Source organism: Lycorma delicatula, chromosome 1, assembly GCF_047948215.1.
Source record: "Lycorma delicatula isolate Av1 chromosome 1, ASM4794821v1, whole genome shotgun sequence".
Classification (NCBI taxonomy): domain Eukaryota; kingdom Metazoa; phylum Arthropoda; class Insecta; order Hemiptera; family Fulgoridae; genus Lycorma; species Lycorma delicatula.
Genome location: NC_134455.1, coordinates 195346662 through 195361911, shown reverse-complemented (window position 1 = coordinate 195361911; position 15250 = coordinate 195346662). Strand labels below are relative to the sequence as shown.

At 26.5% G+C, this 15250-nt stretch overlaps 1 protein-coding gene across 1 annotated transcript; it reads left to right on the top strand.

Annotated features, from left to right (window-relative positions):
- Positions 1 to 7127: 7127 nt before the first annotated feature.
- Positions 7128 to 11556, top strand: Cpr100A (Cuticular protein 100A). The gene is made up of 2 exons (XM_075369583.1): positions 7128 to 7214; positions 10827 to 11556. The coding sequence occupies exons 1-2, from the start codon at positions 7203 to 7205 to the stop codon at positions 11490 to 11492; spliced, it is 678 nt and encodes a 225-aa protein (XP_075225698.1). The 5' UTR covers positions 7128 to 7202; the 3' UTR covers positions 11493 to 11556.
- The last annotated feature ends 3694 nt before the right edge of the window (positions 11557 to 15250 follow it).

Sequence of the window (15250 nt, the reverse complement as noted above, 5' to 3'; positions counted from 1 at the left end):
CTCTGAAAACAACTTGTAACCCAAAATTAATTTCATTCTTATCACTCTGTTGTGAAATACATCAAACAATCAAATCAAATCTATAACTATGCAATAAAAACAAAAAAATAGATTTTTATGTAAATAAATAAATATATCTACGTTATAAATATTTGGTGCATATATATATATATATATATATAGAGAGAGAGAGAGAGAGAGAGGGAGGCTTATATTATTCTTTTAGCTGCTTGTAATTATGTTTTTATACAACAGATTTTTTATTATCTTTTTTACTAATTTTTACTAATTATATAAGTAATTTTTAAAACAGTTTTAGAAATTAAAAACATAAACAATCATCTGCTAGGCTAAACCTTATTTATTTTACATAAATATGTATACGCAAAAATCGAACACGGTTGTAAACCAAATGGTTGTCATGCCTCAGACCAATATTGCTAGCTTACGTTATACTCCCATAATATATGGTTATTTATTTATCTATTTATTCATAATAGAGTAACTTGCTCTCCTGAAAAACAAGACAAAAGTTGATTTCTTTGTAAAACAATGACAAGTTTGATTCTCTTATTACTTTAAACTTTTATGAAGAATTTTAATTAAACTTCAATAAAACTGAATTAGATTAAAAAATGAGTTACCACAATATTGTCTAAATAAAAAACAAACCTCGAAATCTGTATGTATCAAATTGATTGTATAAATTAATTAAGTTATTGTATAATATATAGTATAAATTGATTATATAAATTTCATTTATATTATTATATTTATATAATTATTCATTATATCATTATATATACTACTAAGGCATGCTAGATTATTTAAATAAAATAATACTTGTGCTCACTAAATACAATTAGGGTATAAATATGAAGAATTTAATGGTGTGATTAAGAAATAATTTAGTACATCTTTCAAATAAAATAGTTTTAATTTATTTACCTGAAAACTCAGTAATATGTGAAATACAGATGTTCTGGAATATATTTATTTTTAAACGTGATAATTATATTGATCATTTTAATCTGTAGGTATAAATAAAATTACCTATGAATTATCTACCTATAGGTAAGAAGCGTCTTATAGTCTTCGAATCACCAAAAAATAGTAATTATTTTTTAAATAAAAATAAAATAAAAAAGTAGTTTCGGGTGACGCGGAAACTTTCATTTTACCGTCCGAGACATTTACACTCCAAGAGTCACTAAATATGTCGGTGTGAGACTAGCTAAATATTTATTCAATTAGTGATCGTTTAAGAAGTTATGTTATATTTTTTAAAAATATTTTGTTTTCTAAACTGTTTTCTCCAAACAACATTCCTAAGACGACACCTTTTGATCTAAAACGCTTTAAATTGACAAAAACATTTATCCAGTAATTTTGAGAAAATTTTTACATCTGCTAAAATTATATGCATAAAAGTAATATTCAGCACAATTGAATTTTTTAATTTTATTAAAACTGGTTTTTAGTGAAAATTCAGTTTGTAATTTTGAAACTTTTTTGTAATAATTAAGAAGCAAAATATTTATAGAATAGTCTAACGTTCATCATAAAAAAAAATCTGGAAAAACAAAAAAATCTGTATTTCAAGTTTTTTTTTTAATTTCAGTTTTGGGATGCTCTAGAGCCTTAATGACGTAAAAAATAATAATTATTGCATAATTCATTAATGTAGAGGTAATTTTTAATGTAGATTACTGAAAATATTGGTTGTGACTTTTTAAAATTAGGGATTTATTTAGTAATTTATTAGATTAAGACTGATTTTTCTTTGTAATGATTACAACAGCTTCTCATTTGTTCTAAAATACGACTGTCAAACTAAAATTATTGTCCATGTTCATAATAATGTTTCTTAAAAAATGTAAATAAATAAAATTGAAATAATGGGTGTTTGAGAACATGAGAATTCTTATTTGAAATTAATTGACTGATTTGTCTGCCATTAATAAAATTGCATTTTTTGTGTTTTTTATATGCTAACTTTATAATTATTATTTTCTGTGTACAACAATTTATGAGTTCGTATTAAATTGTTGAAATGTAAATAATGGGATCAGTAATCGAATACACGTAAAAAAAAAAATTACGGATCTCGAGTGCCATTACGTAGAAATTTTCTGAAGTTTTTTTTTCGTTGCCTACTCGTGGAATTCCTTTAAAACTGATTTCAGTTCTACCAGTATAAAATATTGAATATAAATTTCCCGACATGAAGAAAAATAAAAACAGCTGCTATTGTTAAATATGAAAAAAAATTTAATTTTAGTAAATTGAATTTAATTTTATAACATTAAAATTATCTTCTGCAATTGTATCGTAACTGTTCATATTAAACAATTATTATAGCATTTCACTGAAACAACATGATAAACTTTACGATATAATTCTTTATACTACATCTATGTTTGTAAAACAAGTTTAACAGTTAACTATAAAATGGTAATGAATTAAATATTTATATATGTATATTACCCGCTCCGATCTCACTATTCATTTCTTTACGTAGTAAACGCTTTATTCCGTGCTGCTTTTCTTGATATATAAAAATAAAAGACATAAACCGCCTTCGGATATTTCAGTTATTATTACGAATGTTCAGTGCAAGTTAATGGATTAGTTACCACATTCATTATCTAAATATATGCTCTATATAATTAATTTTGTACGGTTTATTTTACCTTGAAGTTATTTTCTGGTTAGATGAAAAAAAGTCACATTTAGGAGAAAATGTTTTCACCATAATTATTTAGAAATATCACTTTTCTGTGATATCCGGTAAAAATTGTGAAAATACATATAAAACTGATTAATCATCTTCAGTTATATTTTTGTTTGTAGGTATTATTTTAATGAGTTTGGGGTCATTAATTCTAATTTCAACGGAAATAATAAGGCCATATTAAATCTTTCCCTTTTTCAATCACTGACCTATGTAAAATATGCATAATATATAACCAACAACCTTTAAAATTCAGCTTAGGACACAGAATATCCAGTATAAATTTAATTTTTACAGTATAATTAAATTAACATTATATTTATGCCTATTTTTAGCTTATCAAATATAAAATAAGGATTATCAGGATGAGAACGAGTTCTAAATTTAGAACTACATCCATAAACACATCCTTACATCCATAAAAATGAGTTAGATAATTTTTCTATCTATGCCTATTTCAACTTTTAACAATAAGGCGAAACAACCCCACTGCTACCAAGTTGAAATATTAACAGCTACTACCAAGTTAAGATATGTTTTTATTAAACATCAACTTGATATATTTTTATTTTATCTTTGTTATGGTGAGAATGAATTGGTTAGGGGTAGTTCCAAAATTTAATAGCAAGAGTAGAGGATACTACACGCTAGTATGACTTTTCATCCAAATTATACGTAAGAGTAAAACATTTGTAAACGAAAATTAAAATAAATAAAATTTTCAGCATCCTTTGTCTGGAATTTCTTTTGAATTTTTTAACGGGGTTCGGATCGCTGTTAGTGTAAATTCCTTTTTTTAGCAAGTTTAAATCGAATTGGAGGGAGTCAAGCTACAAGCTAAAACGAATATACTTTTATTATGGATGTAGGACATTGATTCTCAAACTTTATCGCCCTCCGCCCACATTGAGAATCAAAAATTTCTAGCGCCCCCAAAATTTTAAATTACCATCTGTTAAAAATAAAAATTGCAACTGCTGTTTTGAAGATGCGCTCTTAAAAACAGCAATTTCAATTATTGTTTTAAACGAGGCATATCCTATTTCTGAGGTTAAACAGTATTTTAAATGAAAGCTATTAAAACGCATATTTAATCATATTTGGAAGTAGTTTTATTAAAACTGCTTTCAAAAAAATTACAATTGTGTCTATATAGTCATATAACAAAAATAGTGATAGCATATTCGATATAACAATACAATAATTAAAACAAAGCATTCAGTTGAAAAATTACACTTCCATTAATATAAAGGATGAATCTGATGTGCTTTAACTAGCTCTTTAATATCAGGATCGAATTTACTTAAAAACAGCCGTAAGTCGCCGCGTTTGGTAATATGCAGAGCCGATTTTTCTTTTTGGTTAGCAACGTTGAAACAGTACTAAATCCATTAATTTTTTTTATTCGTCTCTAAGCCTCTTGGTTGCAAAGTTAAAGTAGTTTGAATACAATCATGCTTTATCATAAAATATAGGTGTCCCTTTAATTTTTTGTACTGCTGTAGTAGGTACTTAATTTTAGTTTGAAATATGTTTCAGTTTGAAACATAATAAATTTTGCCTTTTTTTTTAATCACCCATCGCCTTCCTAGACCGCCTGAATGCCCCCAATATCTGTGTACCGCCCTCCCTGAAGGTCTCCAGCGCCCACAAGGGATGTTATCACCCACTTTGAGAACGAATGATGTAGGGCTATGTCAATATTAGCTTATATAGAATTATCTAGATTTCTATATATTTACCTATGAGTTAAGTCCTATGTAAGCTGTTGAATTGAAAATCGATTATATCATTCATTCTTTTAATATTAACTATTCTTTATAAAAACATCTAGCGTAGAATGGAATTTAATTATGAAAACCTTGTATGTTAAATAATTTTTTTTTTAAATTTGATAAAACTCCCTTTTAAATTAAATAAACAATACCTTCAGTTTAAATTTTGGTTAGGATTTCGTTCTTATCTAGCAGAAAAATGATTTCGTCATTTTACTTATTTTTAATTTGAGTGTACAGATGTACTATATTAACAGATGGTATAAAAAAATTAACTACACACTCAAGCAGGTACACAGAGATCAGTGAGCTGTACGACATATACTATAGGTTAAAGGGTAAACCAATTATAAAAAAAAATCTAGCAAATTAAAGAAAATTTTACAACATATTATAATTTTTGTATCAGTGTTTTTACTTTTTAACTACAGATAGTATAATGACATACAATGGAGAAAGTAAAATGATATTTAAAAGGCTATATTAGTTATAGAATATTTGCAATTATAATTTAAACAACGTTAATTTTTCTTTTTTTCTTTGATTTTACGTAACGTTTTATGCATACTGATTTTTTCATGAACACATGAAAGTAATGTAAGATTGCCGATTTGACTACAAGCCCGTTCATAATAACTGACACCCGATAGAAAAATCCATAATATTAAGTGTGCTACGTAAACTAGGCTTCCATCCAAGTTCTTACCTAACAGGATGTTACTTAACTAAATTGTAGAGTATGTCACTAAATGTTACGTTTTAATATAGAAATACATCCATATACCTAATTAGATATTTTTAATTAAAGCGAAGACAAATTCAAATATGTTTCCAAATCCATTAGTTTTATATAGGTAAGTGTTAAATTTTCTCTTTTAATATTATTTTGTTTTATGAATGAGGTAAAACCTGAGTTAGAAATAAATAATTAAGTGAATATGTAATCTGAATAGTAAATTTAAACTATTTATAATAAGTTAGAGTATACTCAAAATATTAAAAATTTTCGATCAAATAAAAATAGATTTTAAATTTAAATGGACATTTTTTGAAAGCATCAACGATTATTTTAACAATATTTCACTTTTAGCAATTGTTCCATTAAATTTTGTTTTCCTACTGAATAGAGTGGTTTGCGTAAAATATATTTTTTCCATGACAGAAGGGTGTATATTAATATTTTACTTACAATATTCGGTTCAGTCTTCTTCAGGCTAGAACTGATCTTAGTCTTTTGAAGTACAATATTTATTAGTGCTTCATCAAATAATAATGATTTTCTATTTTGTTTCTTGGAGAGTAGAGTGAATATAGCATTTTTTTGGGGGGTTGAATTCACTAGCAATTCGGTGAGCTTAGCGTACTGATGTGCAATAGTATATTCGGTTTATAGAAAAGAATGACGGGTAAATCATTTCACTTCTCATTCTACCATACAAAAATCCATATGATTTCTATCGTGAAATTCTTTTTGTACCATTTCGAGAGGAATTTGAATTTCTTGTTAGGTTCCCTGTTATAATTTGTTTGGTATAACTTTTTTGCAATAAGAATTTGTTTCAGTTGCTTCCATTCGTCTAAAGATCGAACATGAATTATTAATTATAATTAAAATTTTAAACTACATTCAAATAAACGGGGTTTAATTCATTCTAAATCATATTTCAAGGAATGTTTTATAGCAATTTCAGGATTTAGTCAGAGAAAGTCAAACGCTGATTAACATAATACCCGGGTAATTTAATAATACAATTTATATTTGCGCTGCATTATTTAAAAACGTCAGACCTACTCGATAATTTAACAGGATTCATGCTCAGATCCTGATTTGTTTGTTCGGTTTTAGGTCTGATTCTTAAAAAGTCCCTCTTTCAAATTTTACATAAGCAATAAGGCTGTGTAATTCTTAATTCAAAAAGAGTAAAATAAACTAATTAAAATAATCGATAAATTCATATAACAGAATTCTTATTTGAATTTCTTTATGAACCATATATTATTATATTGTTACTCTAACAATCGCAAAAGGAATTTATATTATATATTAATTTCACAAGCATTTTTAATTCATAATGTTCATTAAGTTAATCTATTATTATTTATATTTTTAAAAATATCAATAATATTTAAAAATTTATGTATTTTTAATTTCATTTAAACAGTGAGCATATTTTTAACAATTATAAAATTACTATTGTTATTATTAAACAGTTTTTTAAGCAAACATGTCAGTAATAATAGTATAGTAACAGTATACATAGAGATCTATGTATTTTTAACTTAATGGAAAAAACTAGTGTAAGTTCAGGATATCCTGAATATAATTAGAAGTAATGTCTTACGTGGTAATATTTATTTTTTAAAGATAAATTCATTAAAATACAGTTATTGTTTATTTTAGATTTATGAAATATGTATTCAATTGATTATAAGTAGAATCACTGCAATTTATCGAAAGTAAATTATCTGCTAAGTATTTTTCCCCAAAAATTTTAATTGTTGATATGATAATAATAGTAGTAGTATTTTTGTGATATCAGCGGTGGTAGTTGCTTGATTGTCGGTGGATATTTCTACGGAAGGAATATGAAGCTTGACCTTGCGTCCAAGGCGAGCCTCTAGCCAGTATATAAGCACTAGCGTGTCCACACTGAGCACCAGCCCTGTTGAACTAATTCTTCTGGTGCCGCATCATGTACAGGCTTGTAAGTAGTTTATTATATTGATTTATTTGTTTAATAGATATAAACTTTTTTTAAAACATTTAATAAAAATACACGTTTAATTTTTTTTCAAATAAATAAATTACTGTATTGAATGTAATATTAATTTTTCTAATTATGTATTAAACTTCAATTATTTACATTCAAAGTACATTCTTAATTTCTGATATTTATTTTGATAAAAACATGTGATAAATAGATTGTAAAATCATTTTTAATACGTGTTCCAAAGTATTAATTTTAATTAGAAGATTTTTACAATAAAATGTATATTATTTTATTTAATTAAAAAAAAAAAATCGATTACAGTTAAAATAAAATATTTAATACGTATTATTAATACTAGGCTGCAGTTAATGTAAATGGAATTTAATTATTCCCTTTTAAGTCTCATTAACTGAACAGCAATTCTTTTTTTATTTCATACCGCAATACAGTATGCAAATGGTAATGCATTTACAGTAGCACCTATTGAACGCTATTTAATCTATTTAATTAATTAAAAATTTTGTTAAATAAATTCTAAAATTGATAATTAATATTCAATACTTGTCTTCAATATAACAGGTAAATTATAATAGTAATAATAATAACAATTTATTATATTAATTATTATTTTTTAATTGCACCATTCTTCACTTAGGCTTACGGCAATACACAAGTTGAAGCTACTTATACACATTCTTTTACACATACAATTAATATACCTACAGAGAATATAAATATCATAGGCCTACATTATACAAACAGCTAGACAAAAAAAAAAACTACTTTCTCTTTTTTCATCGAATGGTTACTGAATTAATGTATCAACGTAATTATCTATAAATATTAAGTAAAATTTATATATAAACTGTACACAAAATGAATATCTAAGTGGCAAAGCAGTTTTTATATAAAGAACATTTATAAATAACATGTTTTAATATACATTATTATTATAAATAATAATAATGATATTATGTTTGTATTACAATATAACATGAAAAGAATTTCAACTATAATTGCAATACCATCCCATGAAAAAAATCTAGCAGGTAATCTTTTAGACTTATCAGAGACTTTTTATTAACCAGGAATTTTTTATTTTTCTAATTATAATCAAATAAATTTTACCATTACAAATTATATATGTGTATATATATATATATATATATATATATATATATATATATATATATATATATTACTTTAAAGTCTATGTTTTGGAAGTAAATAGGTTACATTTATAAAAATATGTCATTAAATATTTGTAAAACAAATTTATTCATATTAAAAGACAGAATCAGATCCTATATGCTGGGTTTATTGTTAAAATGTAGGTTTGTCTCTTATTTTGCGTGTTAAAACAGCGTCAATCATTTTTACTACCTACAATAAAACTATAATAAAAATCAATAAATTATAAATAAAAATTACAAAAAAGACTGCTTAATACAAGGTATAGTATTTTAAAAGATAAAATAATGTATACTTAATTAATATTTTAATAATCAAAGAAAATATATTACGCCTAGAATATTAATTATATGTATGCAGAAAAATCCGAATAAATGTAGTCGTTTCAATGAGTAAAAAGCTACTTATTTTTCTAAAAGTAAGCTACTCTATAATCAATTTTAATCGTAAATAAATATTTGTATTAAATTCAAAACTTAAAAATATTAGGCTTATTTTATGTTATTATTCCTAATGTGTACGTTGCAATCTTTCAACGAGTGTACAATAAGCAACCCTCCCATGACCCAATGAGAGGACGATGATATACATGACGTGTAAAATGAGATTTTTTATTAATGAGAATTTGTGTTTTTTAAATGAGTTTAAAAATGCTGATTCACATCGGTAATAGTATTAAATCAATAAAGGGAATAAATTCTGACTAATTCCAGGTTAAACGTAGTCGCTTGTTCGATATGTTTTGTTTCATAACATACCTCCGCTCTAAATGAAGCGGTTAGGTTTTACACTATGCCATTTTGTTTCTAATAATTCAAAAAATATTAACTGTGACTGATTTCGGTTCCCTTAGAAAAAAATTAAAATTGAATCAGCAAAACAATACCATTTATACAAATATACGAACTTGAAAATATATTGCATTATTTATATACTACATTATTCTAACAGAGAAGCTAAAATATTAGGTTAATATGTATGTTTTGAAACGGATTAAAGTATTCTTATTTGTATAAATGTATTGTAAACAGAGTTTTCAAAACACAAATATACGTGCTAATGTCAGATAACACCTACTTCGCAGTAGTAGCCCGAAGGTGACTATTAGCATTTTTTTATAAAAAGCAATAGAAAAACAATTTTTTCCCCATTTCATCTGCTTTGGAAAATTTATAAAAAAAAAAGAATTCAAAATAATATTATTAATTAATTGTAAGAATTTTTCCGACCACCACAATTACCATTAACAATATACGGTTGTAATTATTCTATATAATAACGTACAAGTACCGTGATATTTTAGTTAGACAAACCTTTTTGTTGAGACAAATAAAACAACACTAGACTATATTGTTTACTTCAGGTAATGGTTTTACATTTATTGTACTGTTAAAAATACAAACCGATGATTCTACGAAAATCATGATTTACCTCATAAGTATTCTGTAGTATTTGAAGAGTATTTCCACTTAATTAGCAAAGATTTTGTTTTATATCTATATATCTTATTTGTGTGAACCGCTAATACACCTACAAAAAAATAACAATAAATTACAGACAAAGATAGAAGAACGATGCAATGCTGATTTTGTACTGAATATCACATCACATCACAAACAAAATTAAGTTACCTACACTTGTAAAATTTTAAATAATCCCATATCCGTAATTCACCTTCACGAACTTCAGGAATTTCTCCAGCTGATTTGAATTAGTGTATAAAACCCAACAGAATGAATACATTAGTGGTTGATTTACACTACCTACCTTATGGCTGTGACGCACGTAAAGCTCTGAGGTAAAAGAAGCACCTTTCAGAGTTGCTTTCTCTGAAATTAAAGATGTCCACTATATAACCAGTCTCTATAGCCAATAGAACGGATTGAATTACTAATTTTGGTGGAATTGACATTTTGATATGCAGTTGATTAGGCTCAGTGAGGACGGCAACAGTAAATCACTGTTGCAATACTTCACTCCTCACTATTGTTAGTAACCTAGTGTGTAATACTTGCTATTCTTAATATTGGCTATCATTTTCAAGAGTGATGTACAACTTATGTCAGATCGTCTAGCACCTAGAGCTATTATATTTACGTTACTTAATGAAACAAGAACCAAATTAAATATTTTCGATTACTGTTTTTATGATATACATTCGCAGCAAAGTTCTGAAATCTTCAGAACCTTATTTTCTATATCTTATTAATTATATCAAAATTATAAATGATAAGAGTTAAATCTAATTTTTATATCTGATTAGTTGTGTGCCTAACCAATTTTATTTTTACGAATAGTAGGTTAAAAGCTTTGTAATATTATGTCAGTCTTATAAGCAACTATTTACGTATACACACACAAATTAATCAAAACTTTATCGCATACAATTCATTAATTTATCAAATGTTTTTACAGGTTTTGCTGTTTGCACTAGCAGCCTTAGCGGCAGCCCAATATCAAAAATCTGCACAGGATGCAGCCATCCTCAGTGATGCCAGGTACCTAACTGGAGATGGCCAGTTTGGAGCCGCATACTCTCAGGAGGATGGAGTAGAATTTAAAGAAGAATCCGACGGTGAAGGCAACAGGAGGGGCTCATACAGTTACGTCGATCCCAGCGGTCAAAGAAGAACCATCACTTATACCGCTGGAAAGAACGGTTTCGTCGCTTCAGGCGACCACCTTCCACAAGCACCACCCGCACCGCCACAAGTGGCACCACAACCCCAATACAAACCTCTTCCAGAATACAATCCACCTGAACAATCGTGGGATTCACCGACTCCAGCACCACGATGGAACAACCCGACTCCAGCACCGCAATGGAATAACCCGACACCAGCACCGCAATGGAACCCCCCACCACAACAGAACTGGAACAATCCAGCTCCTCAGCGATTCAACCCACCTCCACAACAATACAATCCACCACCACAACAATACAATCCACCACAACAACAATACAATCCACCACCGCAACAATGGACTACAACTCCGGCTCCACACAGATTCTATCCACCTGGTAAACTCAGTCTCAACAGATCCCCTGACGGTTTCAGCTATACATTCAGCAAAAATTAGATTAAATTAGTTTGTTAACTATAATTAAATTAATTTAAATAAATATTATTTAATATTTTAACAATTTTAAATTCGTTATCCTACTATGAAAATATCCTGTAGATACCTTTTATGCGCAAATTATGTCCTAATATGTACTAAATATCCTTTTATGTCCTAATATATCTCAAATTAAATTATCTTCAACATCGGGAAAAAATGATTAAATCAAAAATTGTACTTTTTTGTTCGTAATAAGCTGGAAAAAATGTTTGTAAATTGATTAAATGATTACAGAATTACAATACTTGGTACTTCTATAGCCTAATGACAGCTTATTTTGCCTGTATTATATATTTACTGTTTATTATAAACAATACCTTCTAATTATTTTAAACTAATTAAATAACTGCGTTACAATTTGATAAATTTCTTGTTTTGTACTTACAAAGATTTTTATTAATATTTTATTATATAAATATCACGTCAGAAATATACAATACAATATAATAAGCTGTCTAGAAATATCTTTTACCTTCTTTTTTTAAATATAAATATTATCTAATGAACTTTATTGTATGTGTGTACATTTTGGGTATTGCTAGTACTATCTCCATAGTACAACTTGCTTCCACATAATGAGTCTAATATTTCCTCTCGAGTACCTTAGCTCCCATTAATAATGACATCAACCTAAATAAAATTATGAGACAAGTAACAGATAAAAAAAATATAACTTCATATTAATGTCGTATTGTTTCAAAGCATTCTCATTTGAAGTAGCTTTTTTAAATTGAACTATGTATATAATTAATTAAGAGTTTATGTTTATTTATGTGATCATAACACGATTTATGATGTTTAATTAATGGTATTTTGTGAAGAGATTGGATTCCAAATTTTGCAAGAATAATAATAATAATTCTTTTAATACAGTTTTCTACTTTTCTCTTGGTCGTTCTGGATGATTGATGTCCGTTTTAAAGTTAATTGAATGTGATATTTACTGCTTAAATTGTTTAATTCCAGAAAAAATAAAAATATTATATATATATATATATATATATATATATATATATATATATATATATATATTTTAATATAATTTTCTATAAAATTTTTAACTTTAAAAAAATAAATAAAATTCCTTTAGAAAATCTACAAGATTTAAAATAATAGACTGCGTAAATAAATAATTTTAATTTATTTTCAAATAATTTAATTCTAAATAAAAGTTTTTCGCGTTTTTTCTAAAATTAACCGTGTATGGCAGATAATCCATTCTTAATTTAATCTTTATTTTATGTGTTAAATGCATAAACATACTTGGAGGTAACTGTAACAGTTTCGGAAAAGCCACGTGATTTCTCAGTCGTCTGATTGAAGTTATTTTCTACCTCAAGATGGTATCGACTGGGTGGAGCAGAAGTCAAGGTCAGAATAGAAGGTCGAATCTGCAAAGAACCAGTTATAAGACTGAGTGCAGATTCCGAACAAGGACCTTGATTTCAAAGAAAGAGGGAAAGGGTATACCTACCGTTACGCATGTAAGAATGTTCTGAATCGACCACACCCTAGTATAACCTTCAGCTTTTCCATATACTTGATTATTTAATTCTTTTGATTTCAACTTCCTAATTTTTTTGTTTTGTGTTTTTTTCTTACCACAGGCTGTTGATATTCATAACTTCCTTCCATCGTTTTAGTGGTTATAAATAGAAATTAATGTTCATTTAAACCACGTGATGTTTGTATAATTATAATTTTTACGTAGGAATCAATGTCATTTAGATAATAAAATAACGCTGAATAGAATTCATGTATATATAAACACACACACACATTTCAAGGGCTTTGAAATAAGAAAAGTAACTATTTTTATAATAAGAAAATTTACCTAAAATGTTAAATATCTAAGGAAAATACTGATGCTCATGAATCAAGACGTTACTTTATTACTAATAATAATAATAATAATCCCTATTCGTGGTGGGTGTAATAGTGAGGGGAGTGAAATATTTTCATGTTTTGAACAATATTTTGATCTCCACTAATAACAGTGAGTTTGCGTTCTACATTTGTCCTTTCTTTATTTTCGTATTCCATTTTATAACTAAACTGGTAGTTAGTTTTGTTTTAAAAATAATAATGGAATTTTTGAAGATTTTTCAAAACGTTTAATTTAGCAATTCAACCAATAATTAATTTTTTTTTATTTCATAAATATATTAATCTTTTAACTTAACTTAAATGTTAATTTATAAAAAAAATGAGATACATTCGTCATCCTGAGATAATTTTGTATCTCGGTGATGATTATAAAAAATTTTCGAACTTTAGGCAGGAACTTTGAAGTTTAGGAAGAAGTTAGTTCAAAAAGAGACTGACCAAAAATACGTAAATTACTGTAAAATACCAACTTGGACACTTTAGATTTCAATTATTTTCTAGTATATTCTTTCCCGGTCATGTTATGTTAGAAAATATATCTACTACTACTATCTTCGTAACATAAGTATCACTCTTTTTGAGTGGAAATTGCAACAATTATTGAAATTAATTAATTTATTTTTTGCATACTCTCAAACAAACTTTGATTCAAATTAGTTTTAGATAAATTAACTAATTCATAAACTACATCAGAGAAAACCGTACGGCAGTAAATTAACCTTATAAACAAACACAACTAAATTTTAAAAATAACTGTTACAACTATTTAATTTTTTTTACATTAAACCACAAATCAGTCAGTAGGGGAAAATAATAGTATATTTGGAACTGAATATATAATTTTAAGCAGAAGTTATGTTGTTCTAAAAGGTTTTTATAATCAGATCATAAGTTTAGAACATGGTCAAATTCAATCAAAAATTTCTAATCGAAAGATTTATTATATTAAAGATTATTAAAGTATTTTAAAATGAATCAAAGAGTAAAATTTACATTAAAAAAAAGACGGAATTATACCAACGATTAACACGATTTATCCAGATTAATGTATATATACAGACTTCTAATCTTTAAACTTCAATTTTTTTGATAGCCTAAATCAAATTAAAAACAAGTAGTTTATTAACCCTTAATTTGGCACAGATTTTCAACAATCACAATTTAAACAAGAACTGAAAAAGTATTATCATATATAAAAATTTTTTTACAAGATTTTATTTATCATGCATTTGAATAAATAATGAAATAAACATAAGTAAGGAACGAAATTTCTATAGATCTGGATTATTTCCAGATTTTTTTAATATAATAAAATCTTGTACAATATTACGGTTCGATATGGAAATTTAAAAAATGAAGGAATAGTTTTTTAAATATCTATTTGTAGAGAAAATGACATCAAAACAAAATAAATACAATTAATAATTAACCAGCACGATTTGTTCACAAATTTATCATTTATATTAAACAAAACATCTAATTTATTTGTTTTCAAATTTATGCCTTTTTCCTCAAAATCTAACGAACCCAAGATAAGAATGAAGTAGAAATTCTTAAATAAAATCAGAAAATAATTCAATTAATGCAGGAAAAGTAAGTTTCTAAGGCAAAAAAAACGTTTTGATATCTTTGTAGTATAAAGTTCTATTTTTCTACCAACTTTTCAAGGAAAAGTACAGTATTACATTTGGTCTCATGATGGGAGTGGGATAGGGTGAAATTAAATTTTCTTTACGTTTTGAGATATGAGGAGTACGAAAATATCGTTTATTTAAAGTCGGGTTTCCTTATATATAGGGCTATGCCTATGTATAAAATTTTGTGGCTTG